At 39.0% G+C, this 23,387-nt stretch overlaps 1 protein-coding gene across 9 annotated transcripts in view; it reads left to right on the forward strand.

The window, feature by feature from the left end:
• The window catches only part of HUWE1 (HECT, UBA and WWE domain containing E3 ubiquitin protein ligase 1), a 166,729-nt gene that overhangs the window by 33,351 nt on the left and 109,991 nt on the right, over positions 1 to 23,387 (forward strand). For all 9 annotated transcript variants that reach the window (XM_090264628.1, XM_090264634.1, XM_090264633.1 and 6 more), the window contains 3 exons: positions 3,389 to 3,487; positions 4,100 to 4,306; positions 5,621 to 5,773. In XM_090264628.1, coding sequence (XP_090120754.1) covers positions 3,389 to 3,487; positions 4,100 to 4,306; positions 5,621 to 5,773 — 459 coding nt within the window. The remainder of the gene's footprint in view (positions 1 to 3,388; positions 3,488 to 4,099; positions 4,307 to 5,620; positions 5,774 to 23,387) is intronic.

Raw genomic sequence — 23,387 nt, forward strand, 5'->3', positions numbered from 1 at the left:
ATGTGCTTTGGCATCTAGAGTTATTGATAATTATGTACTCAAATATTTTTTGGGAACTAAAGAACAGAAAGAAAGCTTCTTAAGAAACTATACAAATAATGGAAATGTGAAGTACTTGTATCCAAAAAAAAAAAGCTCAGGAAAATATTTGTAACCCAATGTAGTTAATACTTCAGTAGCTAAATCAGTAGGAGAGATAAATATCCCAATGACAAAATGTATATAGCCATTTCAGAATAATTAAACCTTGTAGCTAATCAGAGAAATACAAATTAATTTTTTTTTCCATTTTGGATTTTTAGGATTTGTACTTTGAGTCACAGCTGTATACAAATCTTGGTTCAGAACATTTGATAGCTACTAGCAAATTACCTAGGATAAGCTACTTGAAGTGGAATTTTTAGATCACTGATTATATATGTTTTTAAGACTCTAAGATGTCTATTTTTTCAAGCAGCATGCCCAATTTCTCCTTGCTGTGGTCAATACTAGGTATTATTTTTAAACAAAGATAATTATGTTTTTAAACCTTTCGACTCCTTTACCCACTTCACCCACTCTCCACCTCTGGCAGCCACCAGACTGTTATCTGTGTCCATGAGCTTGGTTTTCAAATTGCTTTTTATTTTTAAAATTCCATATATAAGTAAGATCATGTAGTATTTGTCTTCCACTTTCTGACTTATTTCACTTAGCATGTTGACACAAATGGCAAGATTTCATTTGTGGCTGGGTAGTATTCCACTGTGTGTGTATATATATATATATATATATATATATATACACACACACCAAATTTTTTTTTATCCATTTGTCCATCAGTGAACTCTTAGATTGTTTCTATATCTTGGCTATTGTAAATAATACTGCAGTGAACATAGGGGTGCACATATTATTTTGAATTAGTATTTTCAATTTATCAGATAAAAATACCTAGAAGTGCAATTGCTGGATCATATAGTAGTTCTATTTTTTTATTTTTGTGGAACATCCACACTGTTTTCCATAGTGGCCGTCTAAGAAAGACATTTATTGATCACTTTGTGTATCAGCAGTTGTGCTAAGGATTTTCCCCCTTGATTTGGTATCTTTATAGGAGCAAGTCAGTATTAACCATGGCAATTGGTATGCAGCCATTGAACTGGCAAGTGCTTTCTTTTACATTGTCATGAGTAAAGACATTCACACTCAGTTTGCATTTATGTAGCAGGGACAAGATGCTAAAGATAAACTTCCCTCCCAGGCGCATTCTGGAAATTGCAAGGTCCAGCGGGACTCTGATACTCCTGATAAAACAGAACCTCGTGTGATTATGTAAAACTGATGCTCTGATGTTATTGTGCCTGGATCTTATAAGCAGAAGACTCAGGCAACTTAGATGCCTTAAATATATGTGTTCCAGAGGGTGCCCTTTGAAGTTTAAGAGCCTGCCACATCAGGAAAGTTTCTAGTGGTGCAAAGGTCTGAGAAATGTTAAGATTTCCCTTCTAAAGTGAGAGACATGTTGTTGCACCTTGTACCACATGCCATGAAGAAAGGAACAGTGTATGGCGTGCCTCTTTGGATTTTGGTGCTAACATACCACATTTGCGTATGCTGTTTTGATCATTTACTGGATCACATCTAAAGCTCTAGTGAAGTCGGGATCTAGAAAAGACTCTGCAAAAGGTTCAGGCTGTGTTGCAAGCTGCCCTACTATATAGACGTTATGACCTAGTAGATCCAGCTGTCTGACTTAGGTGTCAGCCAAGATGCTCTGTGATGCCCCTGGCAAGCCCATATAGGAGAATTCATAGCTAGAGTTTTAGCCATGCTATCCTCTGCCAGCAACTATTCTAGCATTCAGAAAAGCAGTTTCTGGCTTACTACAGGACCTTAATAAAGACTGAATGCCTGATTATTATGGAGATAACACGTGATTAGAAGACCCAAATGTTCATGATGAATCGGGTGTTATTTAACCCACATAATCATAAAACTGAATCTGTATAGCTGCATTCCATTAGAATTGAAGTGATTTATTTGATACTAGGCACAAGTGAACTGTATGAGCAGATGGTTGACTCCCATGTTTCCTGTTTCTGCTGCTTCACTACCTCTCCCTCAGCCTATGACTTCAAGAAGAGGGAGAAAAAAGTGCATGCCTGGTTTATGGAAGGATTTTATGCCAAGGACTTTACATATGTTTAATTACCACAAAAATTTGAGGTAGCTCTTTAATAGTACTCACTTTAGAGGAAGAAAAGTTTGGGGATTTAGCTTAAAGAAAACCATCAACTTTAAGCCCTTATTGTTAACATGTTTTCTTTTGGGTGCTGAAAATACTCCTGGTTTAAATCCCACAACAACATGGCTGAATAAATAGGTGGTGTCTGTTCATTTTGCAGAAGAGGATACTGAGTAAGATTCAAAGAGGCAACTAGCTTACCAACTATCTAATTCCAAAGCCCTTGCTCTTTGTGACAGTATTCTGTCTCACAATATTTAAGCTCCTATTACATGAGATAAGCACTTCATGTATGTGGCAAACATTTGAGGTTCATATTTCTGAAGTAGTCATTAGGTCTGTCTTCCTGGTAAGAAAACTGTGGCTTAGAGGTTGGACTTGCTCATGAACAAACAGCATAGTAAACATCAAAGTAAAAACAGAACCCAGATTTGTTTGGTTCCAAATCTAAGCTCATCCCCAGATACTATACTGCTTTTACAGAGTTAGAGAGCAAGGGAAATGACTTCCACCTGCCATCCATTAGTAGACAGCTTGTCTGTGCCGGTCCCTATCCTCTGCATCACTTTCAGAAACTTTACTATAAACTGTCAATCCACACCTTGTTACCTGACAAACAGGCTCTTTCATCAGTAAAAGCAGGAATGTATGGGAATGGGAGAACCCTAAGTAAGAATAGAGTCCTGGTTTTTCAAAGTTCAGAAGCTCTTTGCCCTCCTACAGTTGGAGGGTTTTGTGTTACAGAAAAATATAGTTAATACTAATCTTCACCTTTAACTGTGAATTCATTAGGGCTTTTCAGTGTTCCTTTGATTCACCATTCCTTATTAGGCATTCTGGTTGACGTTCACACTGTGGTATAGATTCCTTCATTTTGTTTTTATTGATGTTTACCTTGTTTCCTTTGTTGTCTGTATCCATCCAAGTAGTTTGTCTACATCTAAAGTTTATCTGGGTTTTAAAAATGCAGAGATGGATTGTTTCATTATAAGAGTTCCATTTTAATCCCAAGATATCATCTGGGAAATTTCTACTTTTCTTAAGCAGTTATTCTATCAAAAGGTAAATTTCACAGTGTATTGACTTAAGGATTTATTTTCCCATTCTTCTTTGTGTCTCCCTTATATTCCAAAACACCTTTTGTGAATATCTTTTTCTCAGCCTGCAGATTGCAGAGCCTTAATCGACAAACTCAAAGTTTGTAATGATGAGCAACTCCTCTTGGAACTGCAGCAGATCAAAACATGGAACATTGGAAAGGTATGTGAAGCCATGCTACCAAAAGACAGGGCTTCCTGGTCTAGTGCATCTTTTTGTATTCTCTGATACAGAAAGAGAAACCATAATGAGTTAGCCTCATCAGCAATTACTTAACAAGCATTTAGGTTATGTCTAGCAGAGCTCTAGATCAGTAGCTTTTAGCCTATGAATGGTTGCCAAGGAAATTTTGAAAGAAAAGAAATGTTAGGAAAATTTTGCTTGCTGAGGAAGAGGAACATTGATGATAAAGAATCTCAACCGCAAAATTTCTAACAGTACAAGTTTGAGATAGTCTTGGGAGGGAGAGTTCCTGTGTTTGTAGACCTCAGAAGGTAGCCAAAATTCTCCCTCTGAAGATTAGCAAGGGGTTTTGTGGCATCTACTGGGGTGTGTGTGTGTGTCTGTGTGTGTGTGTGTGTGTACACATTGGGTGTAACAATAAATTCATGTCCATGGGGCTCAAAGTACACTCATGGGTTTCTGTATTGATTGGGAAGTGGGAGTGGGGGCTGGAGGTAAGCAAAGATGGGAAGTGAACTTGTCAAGGTGTCATGCACAGCAATTCATTGTAACAATGCACCTACACAAACACCTTATTCTTCTTCTTTATAGTGTGAGTTATATCACTGGGTGGATCTGTTGGACCGCTTTGATGGAATTCTGGCAGATGCTGGACAGACGGTGGAGAATATGTCATGGATGCTCGTGTGTGATCGGCCAGAAAGAGAACAACTAAAAATGCTTCTCTTGGCTGTGTTGAACTTCACAGCCTTGCTCATTGAGTACAGCTTTTCCCGGCATCTGTACAGTTCCATTGAGGTAGGAGAGGTTCAAGCCTGTGTGATCTGTTCTGAACTAGAATTGTTCATGTCCAGAAATAAGAAAATTGCTATTTCTCTGAGAATTACTTCTTTCCTTTTCATTATGGAACTCTGGGATTTTCCATGTCAAAGACAACGGTAGGATATTTCTTGGATATAGACACCCTTCACAGGATTGATGAGGAAATTCTTTACAATTACCTTTACCATGCCTTTTAAGATTCAAGAAACAAATGAGACTGTAATACATGTACTGAAGCATTCTTGGGAATTTGCAGGAATTGATCTTCATCCCATGTTATTAGAACAGCCTCAAATTACTTTTAAAACAATTAATATGCACAAGAATATAAAATTGGGCACAGGAATCCATGAGTTTTTGAATTGGTCAAAATCACTATAAAAAGAAATTCTTTCTTAAGCCTAACTGTAGACTTTTATATCACTATTAGTTAAGTGCCCTGTTGTTGTATGTGCATATTAATTTTCCTAAATCTTCAGTAAAAACAAACAAGAAAAGCAGAAAGAAAATACCTTAGGAAAAGAGGTGGAACAACTGAACTAAAGACCTAGCACTCAGAGTTTTAAATGGGGAATGGATATTCACAATATTCAGTATGTTGAAGATGAAACACATTGGCTTCAATAGGAAGTTCATGGCCTTTGGTATAATCAGCAACTAGAGATACCTGGGTCCATTTCCGGTTGAATTACATACTACTGATTTTAATGCCGGCCAAATGCTTTAATATTTTGGTGAGTTTTGATTGCATTAAAAAGCAAAATAGATACTGAATACACTGTACAGTATATATACTGTATATACTGTTACATACACTGTACCATAACAGTCATATGCCACCAGGTATTGGTATCTTTAGCTTCTATATGGAGGACCCTGTGTTTTAATTAATTCCAGTTTTTTTTTTGTCATAAAGGATGCAGAAGGAGCATAAATTTATCTTTTTTTTATAATACTTTTAGTCTAGTATTAGTGTTCTTGAGTTACACTATGTATTAAAATACCACATTTGCTTTTTTTGTAATCTGTTTCTTCCTACGGGGACACCTGTGTAATTTTGAATTGTTGTTCAATTTTTAAACTTTTTTTGGACTTTATGACTTGCTGCCAGATTGTAAGTTTCTTGTATTGAAGGTGCTCAAATAGTTATAAATGTATTTGTATGTATTTTTAAACTTCTTGATAGCTTTGTAAATGTTGATAAATCTGCATTGGCATTTTAAGTTTTCAAGGCCTAGTGTGCTTGATGCCATGAACTTGACCTTTTTTTTAAATTTTGGTCCCCTATAGCATTTGACAACTTTATTGGCTTCCTCTGATATGCAAGTGGTGCTGGCAGTCCTTAACCTTCTGTATGTATTTAGCAAAAGATCAAATTACATCACACGTCTTGGATCTGACAAGAGAACCCCACTGCTAACTCGGCTGCAACATTTGGCAGAGGTGAGTCATGGGTGAAGAGTTGGAAGGACACAAAAACTGGACCATGTAGTACCTTTTCACAGGTGTTTTTTGCAGCATCAAAATGGTTAGAAGTCCCTAAGTTAACTTTACTAGTCTAATTGAGTAGAACCATTAGAGCCCACTTAGCTATGTTCCAAAAAAACCTAAGAAGTATTCTCAACTAATGGTGTAATTTTAAGGAATTTAGTGAATCTTTGTTCACAAAGCAGAATCTTTGTTTAAAAATGGCAACTTTCTCTGTAAGAAAGTTTAGAATCAAATTCTACTTGGGAAGGAAATATGGTGCAATAAAAGATCTGAATTTGTGTCCTGGTCTTGCTTATTACGTCTGATATAAGTTTTCATCTGGAAATTTAGTATATCTTCCATAAAAGTAGTTGCAGAGTAAAAAAAAAATTAAGGTACTGAATGCTGTGCTCAATAATTGGTTTGTGATGGTAGTAATTGTACTTAAAGGCAAAAGCTCTCATAGAAGTTTAGCTCAACCAAACTGTTGTCCAGTGTTCCTAGAGGCAAATTGATATACATACTCAAGTTTGAGAGAGGTAGCCATTTCTAGAGAGCTTTCTTGGAAGAAAATTGATCAGGCTGTTAAATGCATGATTACTTAAAATATTTTTGTGTGATTACAAATGTAACGCGTATTGTGAAGATTCTAGGACATAATAGGAAAGTATAAATAAAGTATTATCCACCTGTAATTTATCCAAATGACTCCTCCTTTAAGATTTGAGCATATTTTCTTCTTGCATTTATAAATATGTACAAATAGGTATTATCTCTTGCTATTAAAAAATGCAAGACAGTTCAATATTGGATCGCTAAATAACAGTTAAAAGGAAAAAGAAGCCATATCTCAATAGATACTTCAAAAAATTTGTTAAAATTCAGCACATTAATAAAAACTAATATAAACTCATAGGAAACTTGGAAAAGAAACTTAAGCTTATAACTTACCTACCAGAAGTCGTAATGGGAAAACTAAAGTATTTCCATTGATTCAAAAGTCACACAAAAATGCCACCTATTAACTTTTGCCACTTAAATTTGTAGTAGAGGTCCTAACCAATAAAACAAGAGGAAAGAAATGAAGATTACATATTTAAAAAAAAACATTTATTTGTAGATGACAGGATTGAGACTCTTGGATTTCTGGGAGAGACAATATAAAATTATTAGAACTAATGAAAGTACAGTGAGATAACCAAGTAAGCAATTAATATACAGAAACAAATAGCTCCCCATTTATAGTATCAACAGACAACATCGTGTTTCTAAAATATCCATATCGAGTAAAGATAAATTTAAGAGAAGATAATGTGGAAGGTTATGTATTATAATCCACTAGAGAAGAAGGAATTCTTAAAAATCCCAAAGCGTAAACCATAAGGTAAAAACTTGAATTTTATAATACAAAATTAAGACTTCCTTTTCAGTGGAAGATGTCATAGCTCAGTGCAACTCCCAAGGTCCTCATACTAGGCTGTAAATCAGCACACTGCTTTCTTCATGAAGGAAAATATCGATTGAACAGTGTACTTAGTGGTGTGGTTGAATTAACATTCTGGTGCAAACTCATTTTGTCATGGACCTATAACATTTAAACAAGTGATGGAATAGCAGCTGGTCTGGGGACAGCATCAAGCGGCATTGCCAAAGACAGAAGTTAACAGACTGGTAATAGATTGAGAGGTTTTTTAGCAATGTTTTAAAACTGACAAGGAACTGTTAATGTAGAATATTCAAGGAGTGCCTCCAGATCAACAAGGATAAACAAAGGATATGAGTGGATAGTTCACAGACCAGGGAATTCAGCATGTTGAATAGATGCTCAAACTCGTTAATAATTAGAGAAATATAAATAAAACGAGCTGTATCAGATGAGCAGAAATTAGAAAAGTGTATAATGTTAAGTGCTAGTAGGCATCTGAGGGTATAGAAATCCTTATGTATTGCTGATAGGAGTATAGACTGGTACTCCTGGGTATATATTCCAAAGATAATCACATTACTCCATAAGGTAGCATCTGTGAGAATCTTGCATCATTGCGGTAGGGAGAAGTTAGAGGCAATCTAGATGTCTATTATTAATAAATTGGAAGTAAACTGTGGTGCATGCATACTATGGAATATATTGTAGTTAGAAGCAGCAGACTACTACACGTAGCAACATCAATAGCTTTTTTCAAGTGCCGAGTGGGAGGGGGGAGTGTTAAAAAATATTTATTGCTCAGTATTTATGAAACTTAAAAATGTACACACAAAAGCAAAATGTAGTTTTGAGAAAATGGAAATACAAAGCTAGGTATCAGTTAAAAATTTTACCTCTGGAAAAAAGAAAGGAATACAAATGGCAATAATGCATCAGACGGTTTATATAAATAAGTTAAAGAAAATAAACTTAACCAGCAATATTTAAGATCTGATAAAACAAAACTAAACCTTTACTTACATATTTAAAAGATGATCTAAATTTTTTTCTTTTTTATTTAATGTGTTTTATTGATTATAATGTCACATTTGTCCCAATTTCCCTTCCCTCTTCTCCCCTCCACCCCGTGGCCCCCCTCCCTCCAGTTGTCCCCCCCTTTTAGACCATGTCCATTAGTTGTGCACATAGTTCTTCTCAACCTCTCTCTGTCTATTCCATTCCCTCCTACCATGATCCTTAATTCCTATATCATCTCCCTCCCTCTTCCCCTTCCCCCTCCCTGCTGACCTCCCCCCAATATGTTCCCCACACCTATAGTTCTTTCTCCACTCTCGTTGCCTGTTTAGTTTGCCTTTGTTTCAATTCCCTAGCTTCTGTTGTTGTTTCTTGTGATGCAGTTTTCATTTTAGATTTCATAGTTTTGATCCTCCTTTTTCTAAACCAGTCCCTTTAACATCTCATATAACAGTGGTTTGGATCTAATGAACTCTTTCAGTTTTATTTTGTCCTGGAAACACTTTCTCTGTCCTTCTATTCTGAATGACAATTTCGCTGGATAGAGTATTCGTGGTTGTAGGTTTTTGCTTTTCATTACTTTGAATATTTCTTGCCAGTCCCTTCTTGCCTGCAGGGTCTCCCTTGAGAAGTCAGCTGATAGTCTAATTGGGACCCCTTTGTACATAATTCTTTTCTTCTCTCTTGCTGCTTTTAAGATTCTCTCTTTATCTTTAATTTTTGACATTTTGATTATAATGTGTCTTGGAGTGGTTCTCCCTGGGTCCAGTTTTTTTGGAACTCTCTGTGCTTCCTGGACCTGTAAGTCTATTCCCTTCCCCAAGTCTGGGAAGTTCTCCTTTATTATATTTTCACTCAATTTTTCAAGTTCTAGTTCATCTTCCTCGCTCTCTGGCAAACCAATGATTCTTATGTTGGGCCTTTTATAGCTGTCCCAGAGGTTTCTGATCCTCTCATCATTTTCCTTGCTTCCCGTTTCCTCTCTCTGCACTGGTTGACTGTTTGTTCCTTCTCTGTGTTCTTTCTGGTTTGTTGAAATGAACTCTGGATTTTTTTTCCTCACCATCTGTCTCGTATGTGGTTTTGTTCCTTTCGTTATGAATGTTTTTCGCTTCTTTCTTATCTTTTTCCTGCTCTTTTGTTAATTCTGTAAGCCACCTGATAACAATGGCCCTGAACTGAGCCTCTGACAGGTTTCTTATTTGTTCATCTGTCAGGTTCTTCATCTGTTGCGTGGTGAGCTGCGCCACTGGGATTTCTATAGTTGTCTGCCTCATTTTGACAGATGCGTTTTGTTTTCTTGGGCCGGCCATAGGGGGCAGTGCCTGTGTACTCGTCATGACCCAGCGACCGGCGGTGATCCGCAACCTTTTTCTCCGCGCTGTGGCCCTTTGTCGTCATAACCCAGCAACCGGCGGTGGTCCAGCAACCTTTTTCACCGAGCTGTGGTGCTTTGTTGTCACAACCCAGCGACCGGCGCCGTTCCGCAACCTATTTCGCAGCACTGTGGCGCTTTGTGTGGGGGCGGGGGTCCAAGATGGATTCACACAGTTATTCCACTAGGAGACCGGGATCCGTCCTCCCACCCTCTGGGCCTCACTGTTCAAGGCGATGTGGTGGCTGCTTTCCCCAGCGTTGGGGTTGCAAGCTGCCGGGGTTCGACTGCAGCCGGGATTGTTCTCCCTGCCGCTGGGATTGTTCTCCCTGCTGCTGGGATTATTCTCCCTGTCGCTGTCCCTGGTGCGACCGCAAACAGCGCCACCCACTTTCGCTTTTCCTACCTGCCCAAAGGGCGCCGCTGGTTTATAACTTCATACGTTGGGCTTCCGTGTAGTTTTATTTTCTGGAATTTCTAGTTATCTTTTGTTTTGAAGTAGTTGTATTCCTCTCTAGTTGTATAGGGAGACCGAGCATGTCCATCTAAGCCTCCATCTTGGCCGGAAGTCAGATGATCTAAATTTGCTAAGAGAAATAGGTATCATCTTTTCATGGGAAAACTCAGTAGTATAGAAGAGGCTCTCTGATGAAATTAGGGTCAGTAGTTAGTAGGTTGATTTTTCAAATCTTATTAAAGCAAGATCTTTTTTTTAAAAAGGGATTAATACATACCAGTTTTTAAAAACTGAAACACAAGTGTCAGTTCCCTTACCTGTCTTTCTAATGTAGAACCAAGACTTTACTTTGAGTAACAGATAGTCTGTTAACGTACATAAACTACAACTATAATCTGTGATTTCTTTAAAGTGGAGGAACAATGTAAAGACTTTTAGTTTGTTAAGGAACCTGAATACAGTTTAAAAAGTTTTGTGATTTACCCCTGAATCTCTTTTCTCTAATTTGACAGTATTTTTACTTCAGCACCTTGCCTTTTAGTCTTTGCAAAATATTCAGCTTAGTTTTTATAAATAGTTCTTTTCTCAGTTTAAATCATTACTTTACATAGTATTTAAAATTACATAATTACAATACACACAGTTGTCATAAATGAGCGTGGAAACAAATACACATGTGTTTGCACACATACGGATAACCGGTGGGAGCAAGAGACTGCCCACACAGGCTACATCAGCAAATGTGTTTTACGGAAGGCTTGGAGAATGCAGTTCATCTGTCAAATTGGTTAAGTGGAGGCTAGTTAATAGCATCAACCAAAAGCAGAAATGCACAAAAATATCTAACAAAATGCCAATTAAGAGTCAGGGTCAGAAGAAGATGGCGGAGGAGTGAGGGGAGGCTGCGCATTCTTGCTCCCGAGACCTGTCTGTAGTTTGGACTAATTGCAGACAGAACATCTCAGTTAACATCTGGATACTGGCAGGAATTGAGCCTTGGCACTGCTGGATCAGAGAAGACCGTCTGGGAGCAACCTGTTTGGTGAGGATAGTGGAAGAGAAAGGGAAAAGATGGGGTTTCTGACTGGGTTGGCTCCCCAGGCTGCTGCTGGCAGTACACAAAGACTTTTTAGTGACCCCAGGTTTCCCCAGAGAGGAATCGAGAGGAGAACGGGGCTCTGCCTGCTGGCAGAGCCAGGACTGGGCCAAGTGGCATCTGGCTCTGAGAGGCAAGAAACAGCGTACTGCTGTGTATATATGAATGTGTTTCCCCTTTTTCTTTTTCTCTTTTGTTTTTTGCGGAGAGGGGAGGAGAGGTTAGGGGTGGGACGAGATTCTTGAGGAGTGCAGGTGCAGAAGTGCACTCACCCACTCCCCAGCCCTCCCCCTGGGTGGAGCGAGCGCTCACAGGGAGGTGCCCCCGCCCGCCCAGGCGCGCAACCAACTCGCGAGCCACCGTGCCCAGGTGTCCCTCGGGCTCACCCCAACAGGCACAAAATCAATGCCCCAGCTGCTAGGCACAGACACCCACCTCCGCCACAGTCAGGTGCCTGTAGCTCAGCCCCAACGGGTGCAAAATCAACCCGCCTGGTGCATCGGCTGCCATGTGCAGGCACCCCTGGCCCGACCCAATAGGTGCCAAACCAATCCACTGGCTGCTTTTCCAGGCGCTACTCAGATACGCCCCAGCGGGTGCAAGAACAGCAGGCGCCCACCGCTCACAGACGCCCACCTCCGCCATGCACAAGTACCCATAGCCCCGCCACCGATGGGCAAAAAACCAACTCCCCAGGCTCGGCTCAGTGGGCGCAAAGCTAGCGCACCAGGCACCGCGCGCAAGCACCCCCTGGCCCACCCCATTAAACACCAAACGATCACGCCGGCCGCTGCGCATTGGTGCCACCTAGGCCTGACCCAGCAGGCGCGAGGCTAGCGTGCCCAACACCGCGTGCAAGCGCCTGCTGCCGCCACTGCGTCCAGGCACTTCTGGCCCGCCCCAATAGGCCCCAAACCAACGTGCCAGTTGCTGCGTGCCCAGGTGGCACCTGGGCATGCCCCAGCGGGTGCAAGACCATGCCAGCCACTGCGCATAGGCGCCCACCGCCACTGCACACAGGTGCCCATGGCCCCTCCACAACAGGCACAAAACCAACTCACCAGGCACCACACACAGGTGCCACACAGACCCTCCCCAACGGGAGTGAAACCAATGTGCCAGCCACCCCAATAGGCCCACAACAAACCTGGCCACCAGCAAGTAGAGGCCCGCCCCCCTCCACCAGAACAGGAGAGCAACCAGTCTGCCTTGGATCTACCTGCCCCGGTGCACAACGGGTCAACCCACCCGTGGCCTTCACAAGGGAATGCACTCGCCTCTGGCTGAGGTAAAAGGACAGTGAAATGAACTAGAGGCACTTTGTAATAAATTTTGGGTGCTGACTCTTGAGAAAGAGCTGGGAGAGCAGCGGACTAGGTCTCAGTACAGAAGCATCACAAATGCTATGGGAGAAATCACTTAATCAGACCGTTCCCCTCCATGTGGCGGCAACTGGAGACAGCAGCTCAACAACTTTATACAAGAGGATCACACCATAAAGGCAGAAAATAAAAGCAGATCAATCTAAGAAGCAGAAACAAGACCAATGCCCAAAATGGGGTGGCGGAAAAACACCCCACCAAACAGAAGCAACACTGTGCCAGAAAGAAAGGAGGAATTTCCAGAAAGAGGGATAGATAACATAGAAGCAAGCAAGCTGTCAGACATGGAATTCAAAACAATAGGAATGAGGAAGCTCAATGAACTCGACAAACTCAAAACTATAACGAACTCCAGGGGAACTATAAAGAACTCCAGGGAAGCTACAAGGAGCTTACTGAGATCTACACCACCATAAAAAAGGACATAGAAACTATCAACAAGAACCAGGAAGAAATGAAGAATACAATTTCTGAATTGAAGAACGCAGTAGAATCCATCAAAAGGAGGCTAAATGAAGCAGAGGATCAGATCTGTGAGTTAGAGGACAACGTAGAAAAAAATTCCCAAACAATGCAACATAATGAGAAAAGACAGAAAAAGAGTGAAGAGGATTTAAGAGAACTGCAGGACAACATGAGATGGAACAACAGTAGAATCATAGAGATACAAGAAGAAGAGGAGCAAGGGATAGAAAACCTGATTGAAAAAGTAATGACAGAAAATTTTCCTAACCTGATGAGAAAAAAAGTCATGCAAGTCCAGAAAGCACAGAGAGTCCCAGTGAAGATGAACCCAAAAAGGCATACTCCAAGGCACACCATAATTAAAATGGCAACATTCAAAGACAAAGAGAGAATCCTAAAAGCAGCAAGAGAAAAACAGCAAATAACATACAAGGGAGCTCTGATAAGACCATGAACTGATTTCTCAACAGAAACACTACAAGCCAGAAGGGAATGGCAAAAAATATTTCAAACAATGAAAAACAAAGGCCTACAACCAAGACTACTCTACCCAGCAAGGCTGTTTTTCAAAATGGAAGGTGAAATAAGGAGTTTCCCAGACAAAGAAAGACTAAAAGAATACATCTCCACCAACCCAGCAATGTAATAAATGCTAAAGGGAATGATGTAAGAAAAAGAAGAAAAAGAGAGAGGGAGAGGAACACAGGTACAAAGAGAAATGAATAAATACCTGTCAATAATAACCTTAACTGTAAATGGGTTAAATGTTCCAATCCAAAGACATAGGGTAGTGGAATGGATATGAAAACATGACCCACATATTTGCTGTCTACAAGAGACACACCTCAAAACAAAAGATCTACACAGACTGAAAGTGAAGGAATGGAAGAAAGTATTCCAAGCAAATGGACATTAAAAAAAAAGCTGGGGTAGCAATACCTATATCAGACAAAACAGATTTCACAGCAAAGGCCATAAAAAGAGACAAAGAAGGACATTTTATAATATTTAAGGAACAATCCATCAAGAAGATAAAACCCCAGTAAACATATGCACCCAGCATAGGTGCACTGAAATATATAAGGAAAATATTGGGAGACTACAAAAAATATATCAACAGCAACACACTCATAGTAGGGGACTTTAATACCCCATTGTCAACAAAGGACAGATCTTTGAATCAAAGAAACACTAAGGATATTGAGGCATTGAACAACACTAGACAGAATGGACTTAATTGATATATAGAGAACTTTTCACCCCAAAGAAGCAAAATATACATTCTTTTCTAATGCACATGGGACATTTTCAAAGATAGGCCACATGGTAGGACACAAAACAAGCCTCAACAAATTGAAGAAAATTGAAATTATATCAAGCATCTTCTCAGATCACAATGCCTTGAAACTAGAAATCAACCTCAAGGAAAAAACTCAAAAACATTCAAAGTCATGGAGAATGAACAACATGCTATTAAATAATGAATGGGTTAACAATGACATCAAGGAAGAAATCAAGAAGTTTCTGGAAACAAATGGTAATGAGCACACAACAGCCCAAAACCTATGGGATATAGCAAAAGCAGTCCTGAGAGGAAAGTTCATAGCAATACAGGCCTACCTAAAAAAGATAGAAGAATCTGAAATAAATCTAGCCCTACAGCTATAAGAGATAGAAGAACCACAACAAACAAAGCCCAGAGTGAGTAGAAGGAAGGAAATCATCAAGATCAGAGCAGAATTAAATGACATAGGGACTAAATAAACAATTCAAAAGATCAACAGAAATAGGAGCTGGTTCTTTCAAAAGATAAACAAAATTCTCAAGCCTTTAGCCAGGCTTATCAGAAAAAAAAGAGAGTACCCAAATAAATAAAATCAGAAACAAAAGAGGAGATATCACAACCGATATCACAGAAATACAGAGGATCGTAAGAAATTACTGCAAACAACTATATGGCAAGAAACTTGACAACCTAGATGAAATGGACAAATTTCTAGAAACATAATCTTCCAAAACTAAATCAAGAAGAAGCAGAAAGCCTGAACAGACCAATAGCAAAGAGTGAAGTTGAAACAGTAATAAAAAAAAACTCCCAGCACACAAAAGCGCTGAACCGGATGGCTTCACAGGCGAATTTTACAAAACATTTAGGGAAGAACAAACACCTACCCTTCTCTTAACTATTCCAAAATATCCAGGAAGAAGTAAGATTCATAAAGTCTTTCTATGAAGCCAGTATTACCGTGATTCCAAAACCAGGTCAAGACACAACAACGAAAGAAAACTACAGGCCAATATCGCTGATGAACATAGATGCTAAAATCCTCAACAGCATATTGGCAAACCAGATCCTGCCACACATTAAAAAGATCATACATCATGATCAAGTGGGATTCATCCCAGGGATGCAAGGATGGTTTAATATTCACAAATCAATAAACGTAATATACCACGTAAAACGAAAGACAAAAATCACATGATCATATCAATAGATGCTGAAAAGGCATTGGATAAAGTACAACACCCATTTATGATGAAAACACTCAGCAAACTGGGAATAGAGGGAGCATACCTGAACATAATAAAGGCCATATATATGAGAAACCCGAAGCCAACATGATATTCAATGGACAAAAACTGAAAGCATTCCCCCTGAGATCAGGAACAAGACAAGGATGTCCACTCTCACCACTTCTATGCAACATAGTCTTGGAAGTTCTAGCCACAGCAATCAGATAAGAAAAAGAAGTAAAAGGCATCCAAATTGGAAGAGAAGAAGTAAAACTGTCACTATTTGCAGATGACATGGTAGCCTTCACTTCTTCTCATGTCTTTGCCATACTCAAGCATATCTGTCAAGCCTGTGAGCATCTTTATCACCATGTTTTGAAATTTTCATCTGTTAGGTTGTCTGTCTCCTCATTTGTTAGGTTGGCCATCTCCTTGTCTCTTAGTTCTCCCACTGGAACCTTGATTCGTTCCCCTTTTGGGCCATACTTCTCTGTCTCCTCATTCTGACAGACTTCTGTGTTTGTTTGTCTCCAGGTCCCAGAGCTGTCGCTCCTGTTATGTTGTAAGGGGCAGAGCCTTAGGGATTCGTCAGTACAAGGCAAACTGTTTCACCACGTGGTGGCACTGTATGTGGGGGAGGGGTCTGAGAGGGAACAACGCCGCCAGCCCAGCACTCTCCCCTTTTCCAGCCACCTCTCCCACTTCCACACTGGACTGGCGCCCCTCTAGCTGCTGCCCTGGCTGTCACTCCCAGAGTGGGTGGGTCTGCGAAAGTTCTAGGACCGTGGGGGCCCTTTAAACAAGCAGACTCTGCTGAAACCGGCAGTTTCTGCCTCTACCCCAACCCCCACTGATTTGCACAGTCAGAAGCAATGAGGCTTGATTTTCCCCAGTGCTGGGACTGTGAGCTGTGAGTTTCGGTGAGGAGCTGGGAGTGCTCCCCGGGTGTCCCTCCTGACTTTTTAAAATGTGTGACTGTATTTTCCGCCGGCCTGCTGCTGCTGTTGCCGCTGCCGCCACCACACTGCGTCCTCTCCGCCCCTCATACCTGTCTGGATGAGTCTGTCTTCTTTACATCTTTGTTTGCTGTACTTCCATGTAGATTGATTTTCTGGAACTTCTGGTTGTTTCTAGTTTTGAGGTAGTTGTATTCCTTCTTAGTTGTGGAGGGAGACGCAGAGTGTCTTTGTATGCCTCCATCTTGGCCGGAAGTCCTCAACATGCTAGTATACATAGAAAACCCTAAAGACTCCACGAAAAACTACTCAACCTAATAAGTGAATTTGGCAAAATAGCAGGGTACAAAGTCAATATTCAGAAATCAAAGGCATTTCTATACACCAACAATAAAATATCAGAGATAGAAACTAGAAAATAAAATCCCATTTAGTATAGCAACAAGAAAAACAAAGTACCTAGGAATAAATTAAACCAAAGAGGTAAAAAACTTGTACTTGGAAAACTACATAACCCTGAAGAAAGAAATTAAGGAAGATGCAATTAAATGCAAGCATATACCTTGTTCATGGATAGGAAGAATTAACATCATTAAAATGTCCATACTACCCAAAGCAATTTATAGATTCAAAGCAATCCCTATTAAAAACCAGCAGTGTATTTCACAGACCTAGGACAAATACTTCAAAAATTTATATGTAACCAAAAAAGACCCTGAATAGCCACAACAATCTTGAGACAGAAGTGCGCAATAGGAGGAATCACAATACCTGACATCAAACTATACTACAAAGCCACTGTAATCAAAACAGTCTGGTATTTGCATAAGAACAGACATATAGATCAATGAAACAGAATAGAGAGCCCAGAAATAAACCCAGGCCTCTATGGTCAACTAATATTCAACAAAGTGGGAAGAAACATAAAATGGAATGAGAAGGGCCTCTTCAACAAATGGTGCTGGGAGACCTGGACCAGGGACATGCAAAAAAAAATGAAACTAGATCACCAACTTACTCCACACAACAGGATAAACTCAAGATGGATCAAAGACTTAAATGTAAGATGTGACACCATAAAAATCTAATAGGAAAACACAGGCAGGAAAATTTCAGATATCCCACGTCACAGTATTTTCACGGATACATCTCCTAAGGCAAGGGAAATAAAGGAAAAAATAAACAAATGGGACTATATCAAAGTAAAGAGCTTCTGCTCAACAAAAGGAAACATCAGCAAGATAAAAAGGGACCAACCATATGGGAAAACATATTTGCCAAAGATACATCAGATAAGGGATTGATCTCTAAAATATATAAAGAACTTACACGTCTCAACACCAAGAAGACAGAGAACCCAATTAAAAAATGGGCAAAGGACCTGAACAAACACTTTTCCAAGGAGGATATACAGAGGGTCCATAGACACATTAAAGAACGCTCAACATCACTAGCCATCAGAGAGATGCAAATAAAAATCAAAATGAGATGCCACTTCACACCAGTCAGAATGGCCATCATCAACAATTCAACAAACAAGTGCTGGCAAGGATGTGGAGAAATGAGAACTCTAGCGCACTGTTGGTGGGAATGCAGACTGCTGCAGCCACTATGGAAAACAATATGGAATTTACTCATAAAACTAAAAATGAAACTGCTCTTGAACCAGTGATTCCACTGCTTGGATTATACCCGAAGAATCTTTAAACACCAATTCAAAAAACCTATGCCACCCCTATGTTCATAGCAGCGCTGTTTACAATAGCCAAGTTCTGGAAAGAACCCAAGTGCCCATCTGTAAATGAGTGGATTTAAAACTGTGGTACATTTACACAATGGAATACTGTGCAAGGAAATACTATGAAAGAAAGAAGGAACTCCTGCCATTTGCGACAATATGGAGACTAGAGAGAATTATGCTTAGCGAAATAAGCCAGGCAATGAAAGAAAAATACCATGTGATATCACCTAATATAGGAGAGTAATGAGCAACACAAACAAATGAACAAAATTGAACAAAGGACAGAGTAACAGTTATCGGGGTAGGGAAGAGGGTAAGTATGGGAAGGGTCTAGCAAAGGAACTAATATAAATAACCCATGAACATGGACAACAGGGTCGGGATGGACTGTGGGAGAAGGGGTGGGTTGGGTGGGGGGTAGCAATGAGGGGAAAAGTAGGACAATTGTAATAGAAAAACAATAAAACAATAAAAATAAATTTAAAAAAAATAGGGTCATTTGCTCTACCAGATAAAATATAAAGGATAGTAATTTTAAGTTCTTTAATTGGCACAGGTATTGGCAAATATCTCTGCAGAATGAAATAGTAAGCCTTATTTTGCTTAAGATCAAAATTGGGGCAGCTGCCTGTTTGAGGGGAAAATGTGTTTAGATCGTTTCTTCACACTATTCACATAAAATCTGAAACATTTAGAGATAAATACTGACAACTTAAAACATTCATTAGGAAGTATTTTTTAAGAAAGTGAAGAAATCTAGAGACCATTTTAAAAATTGACGTATTTTATCATGTGAAAATACTAAAACTTCTGTATAACATTGTTATAAATAAAAGATGAGTTCTTAAACTGGAAAAAATATTTGCAGTACTGTATATACAACAAAGGAACAAAAACGTAAGTAATCCTGTAGAGAAATATGCAAAAGCATGTAAGTAGACAATTTACAGAGGAATACAAATTTTTTTTTAAATTGTCCACTAAAACATGAAAAGACTGCTCTAGGAACACTCAGGAAATGTACATAAAAGTGCGATAGATTGGCTAGATTTGGGGGAAACAGGTACTTACAGACTGTTTGGGTATGAATACACTTTTGTAGGGTCATTTGGCATCACTTTTCATTTGAAATTATGTTACAAGCAAATTCTAGTGGGCAGGAAAATGTATTCATGAGTTTTATCATTGTACCATTGTTTGGGAAAAAATTTCAAAACATATTTAACATGCCATAAACCTGTGTATGACCCTGATCATTGAAATGATCTTAGCAAAAAAAGCTAGTTGGAAATCCCTATTTATGGTTTTTCAAAAGTCCAAAAGTAAAACTATATTAATCAAGTCCTGTAAGTTACATATCTAGTTGTAAATGTAGATGAAAGAAATTGAATTTTGGGAGAAGATGTGTGATTTTTACTTTTGTTCTCTACTCCGAATATATTTTACAGTGTATTATATATTACTTGTACAATTGAAGGTGAGCATTGTTAATGAGTCTTTGCAGATCTATTTTTAGTGACTTATTTGTATGTACTATAGTTTAGTTGTTACCTGATTTAGTACCTGTTATATGTAATCCTCTTAACATCTGACGGTAGGAATTCTTTTATATTTTTATTAACATATTGGGAGATTTTTGTATTTTTTAACTTTTTTCAATTACAATTGATACTCAATATTATTTTAGTTTTTATGGTATATAGCTTAGTGATCAGACATATTTAAATGTGATCCCATGATAAGTGTTCCACCTACCTGATACCATATATAGTTATTAATATTATTGACTATATTCCTAAGCTGTAGTTTACATCCCCATGTCTGTTTTGTAACTTTCAATTTGTACTTCATAATTCCTCTACCTTTTTCACCCAGCCCCCCCCAGTCCCCCTCCCCTCTGGCAACCATGAGTCTGTTCTCTGCATCTGTGAGTCTGTTTCTCTTATGTTTGTTAATTTATTTTGTTACTTCGTATATTTCATACTTAATTAAGTTAAATGTTCTGAACATTTAGAAAGTAATATTTAAGATGCAGACTGTACTTTTACATGGCACACATATGCAAAGTGTGGGATTTTTCTTTTACTGTTTTGGTAAATCAGGATTATCATGTTCTTTTCTTCCTTTGAATCATTCTATCACCCGGAAGGATTGCTTAAACGTTTACTATTATGTTCCTTATTTTGGACTCCTTTCAACTTTGACAAATTTACTTCTTTTTGTTCTGAATTGGGCTAATGTAGAAACTGTAGATTGAAGGTTGGTTTCTAGTCCTGAACAACTTGGAATCTTTTTTTTTTAAATTGTTTTTCTATTACAGTTGTCCCACCTTTTCCCCCATTGCTCCCCTCCTACCCAGCCCACCCCTTCTCCCACAGTAAATCCCCACCCCATTGTCCATGTCCATGGTTTATTTATACTAGTTCCTTTACTAAACCCTTCCCCTACTTACCCCCACCTCTCCCTCCTTCCCTCTCCCCTGGTAACATTAGTCTTTTCCTTGTTTACATGCCTCTGGTTCAATTTTGCTTCTTTGTTTGTGTTGTTCATTAGTTTCCTGTATTAGGTGATATCATATGGTATTTGTTTTTCGTTGCCTGGCTTATTTCGCTAAGCATAATTCTCTCTAGTTCCATCCATGTTGTTGCAAATGGTAGGAGTTCCTTCTTTCTTTCTGCTGCATAGTATTCCCTTGTGTAAATGTACCACAGTTTTTCAATCCCCTCATGTACAAATGGGCACTTAGGCTGTTTCCAGCACTTGGCTGATATAAATAGCACTGTTATGAACATAGGGGTGCATAGGTTTTTTGAATTGGTGTTTGAAGATTCTTCGGGTTTAATCCTAGCAATGGAATTGCTGGGTCAAAAGGCAGTTCCATTTTTAGTTTTTTGAGGAAATTCCATACTGTTTTCCATAGTGGCTGCACCAGTCTGCATTCCTACCAGCAGTGCACTAGGGTTCCCTTTTCTCCACATCCTTGGCACCACCTGTTTTTTGTTGATTTATTGATGATGGCCATTCCAACTGGTGTGAAGCAATACCTCATTGTGGTTTTAATTTGCATCTCTCCGGTGGCTAGTGATGTTGAGCATTCTTTCATATGCCTTTGGACCCTCTGTATGTCCTCCTTGGGGAAGTGTTCAGGTCCTTTGCCCATTTTTTAATTGGGTTGTTTGTCTTCTCTAATTCTTTATTGATATTCTTTATTTGATAAGATGTTAGTCTCATGGTTTCCTTTAGTTCTTTTTTTTATAATTTGTTTATTTGTTTGTTTATTTTATTTTTAGAGAGATGGGAAAGGAGAAAGGGAGAGAAACATCACTGTGTGGTTGCCTCTCACTCGCGCCCCAAACTGGTGACCTGACGTGCAACCTAGTAATGTGCCCTGACTGGGAATCGAACCAGTGACACTTGGCTCGCAGGCCGATGCTCAATCCACTGAGCCACAGCAGCCAGGGCCTTCCTTTAGTTCTTTGTATATGACTTTCTTTAGCTCTTCGAATCTATTTTTAAGAGTTGATTTGAGTCTTTGCCTATTAAGTGCAGTGTCTGGGCTTACTCAGGAACAGTTTCTATTTTAATTTTTCCGGCTTCATTGAGATATAATGGACATACAACATTGTAATTTTAAGGTGCACAACATGATTCGATACACCCATACATTGTGAAGTGATTTCAACAGTAGGATTAATGAATACCTCCATCAACTCAAAATTACCATTTCCTTTTTTTTTTTATAGCAACATTTAAGATTTACTCAAAGCAACTTTGCTAACTGTAGTCACCATGCTATACATTAGATTGTTAGATCTTATAGCTGAAAGTTTGTACCCTTCGGTCAACATATCCGCTTTTCTCCCAAACCCCAGCCACTGCCAACCACCGTTCTACTCTGTTTCTATGAGTTCAGCATTTTTAGATTCCATGTATGAGTAATGCATACAGTAATTAGTAATTGTCTTTATCTGACTTATTTCACTACCTAAAATACCCCCTAGGTCACAAAACGTGGGATTTCCTTCTTTCTCATGGCTGAATAATATTCCATTTTATATATATCTCACATCTTTTTATCCATTCACCTATAGACAGACTGATTGTTTCCATACCTTGATTAGTGTGAACAATGTTGCAGTGAATATGGGAGTGCATGTTTTTCTTGGATGTCCTGATTTTGTTTTCTTTTAAATTTTTTGAGGAATCTTTATTCTCTTTTCCATAGTAGCTGTACCAATTTATATTTCCACCAATGGGCTGGTAATCTCCTTGTCTTTAAACTTTTGCTAAACTTTTGCCAATACTTAATTTCTTTTTGATAGTAGCCATTCGGGTAGGTGTGAGACAATACCTCATGGCTATGATTTGGATTTCACTAATGATTTAGTGATATTGGGCATCATTTCATTCCTGTTGGCCATCTGTATATCTCAACTGGAAAATGCCTATTCAGTTTTTCTGCCCATTTTTTAAGTCATATTTTTTTGTTACTGAGTTGTGTGTATTCCTTATATATTTTGCATAGTAATTCCATATATATTTGGTATACATATATTTTCTCCTATTACATAGCTTACATTTTCATTTTATTTTTTTTCATGCAACTTTTTAGTTTGTAATCTGTTATTTATTTTTGCCTTTGCTGCTTGTGCTTTTGATGTCATATCCAAAAAATGTTACCAAGACCAGCCATATTTTCTTTTTTTGAATTCCTTTTGTTTTTAATTTATTTATTTTTAGAGAGAGGAGAAAGAGGGGAGACAGAGGGACAACATCATTGTGCAACAGAAATATCGATCAGTTGCCTCTCGCATGCCTCCAAACGGGGGCCTGGCCTGGAATGCAGGCATGTGCCCTGACTGGGAATTGAAACAGTGACCTCTTGGTTCCCAGGCTGGCACTGGTGCTCAGTTTGCTGAGCCACACCAGCCAGGGTCCAACCATGTTTTCTTCTAAGAGTTTTAGAGATTCATGTCTGTTGCTGCCTCTCACATGTTCCATGTGGACTGAGCCCACAACTTAGGCATGTTCCCTGACTTGGAATTGAACCAGCAGTCTTTTGCTTTGCAGGAGGATGCCCAACCAACTGGTCAGGGCTATGCTGAAGTTTTTAATCCATTCAAAGTTGTTGGGTTTTTTGTTTGTTTAATTTTGCTTTGAG

The sequence above is a fragment of the Furipterus horrens genome, unplaced genomic scaffold (assembly GCF_987537825.1).
Source record: "Furipterus horrens unplaced genomic scaffold, mFurHor1.1.pri manual_scaffold_17, whole genome shotgun sequence".
Taxonomy (NCBI): Eukaryota; Metazoa; Chordata; class Mammalia; order Chiroptera; family Furipteridae; genus Furipterus; species Furipterus horrens.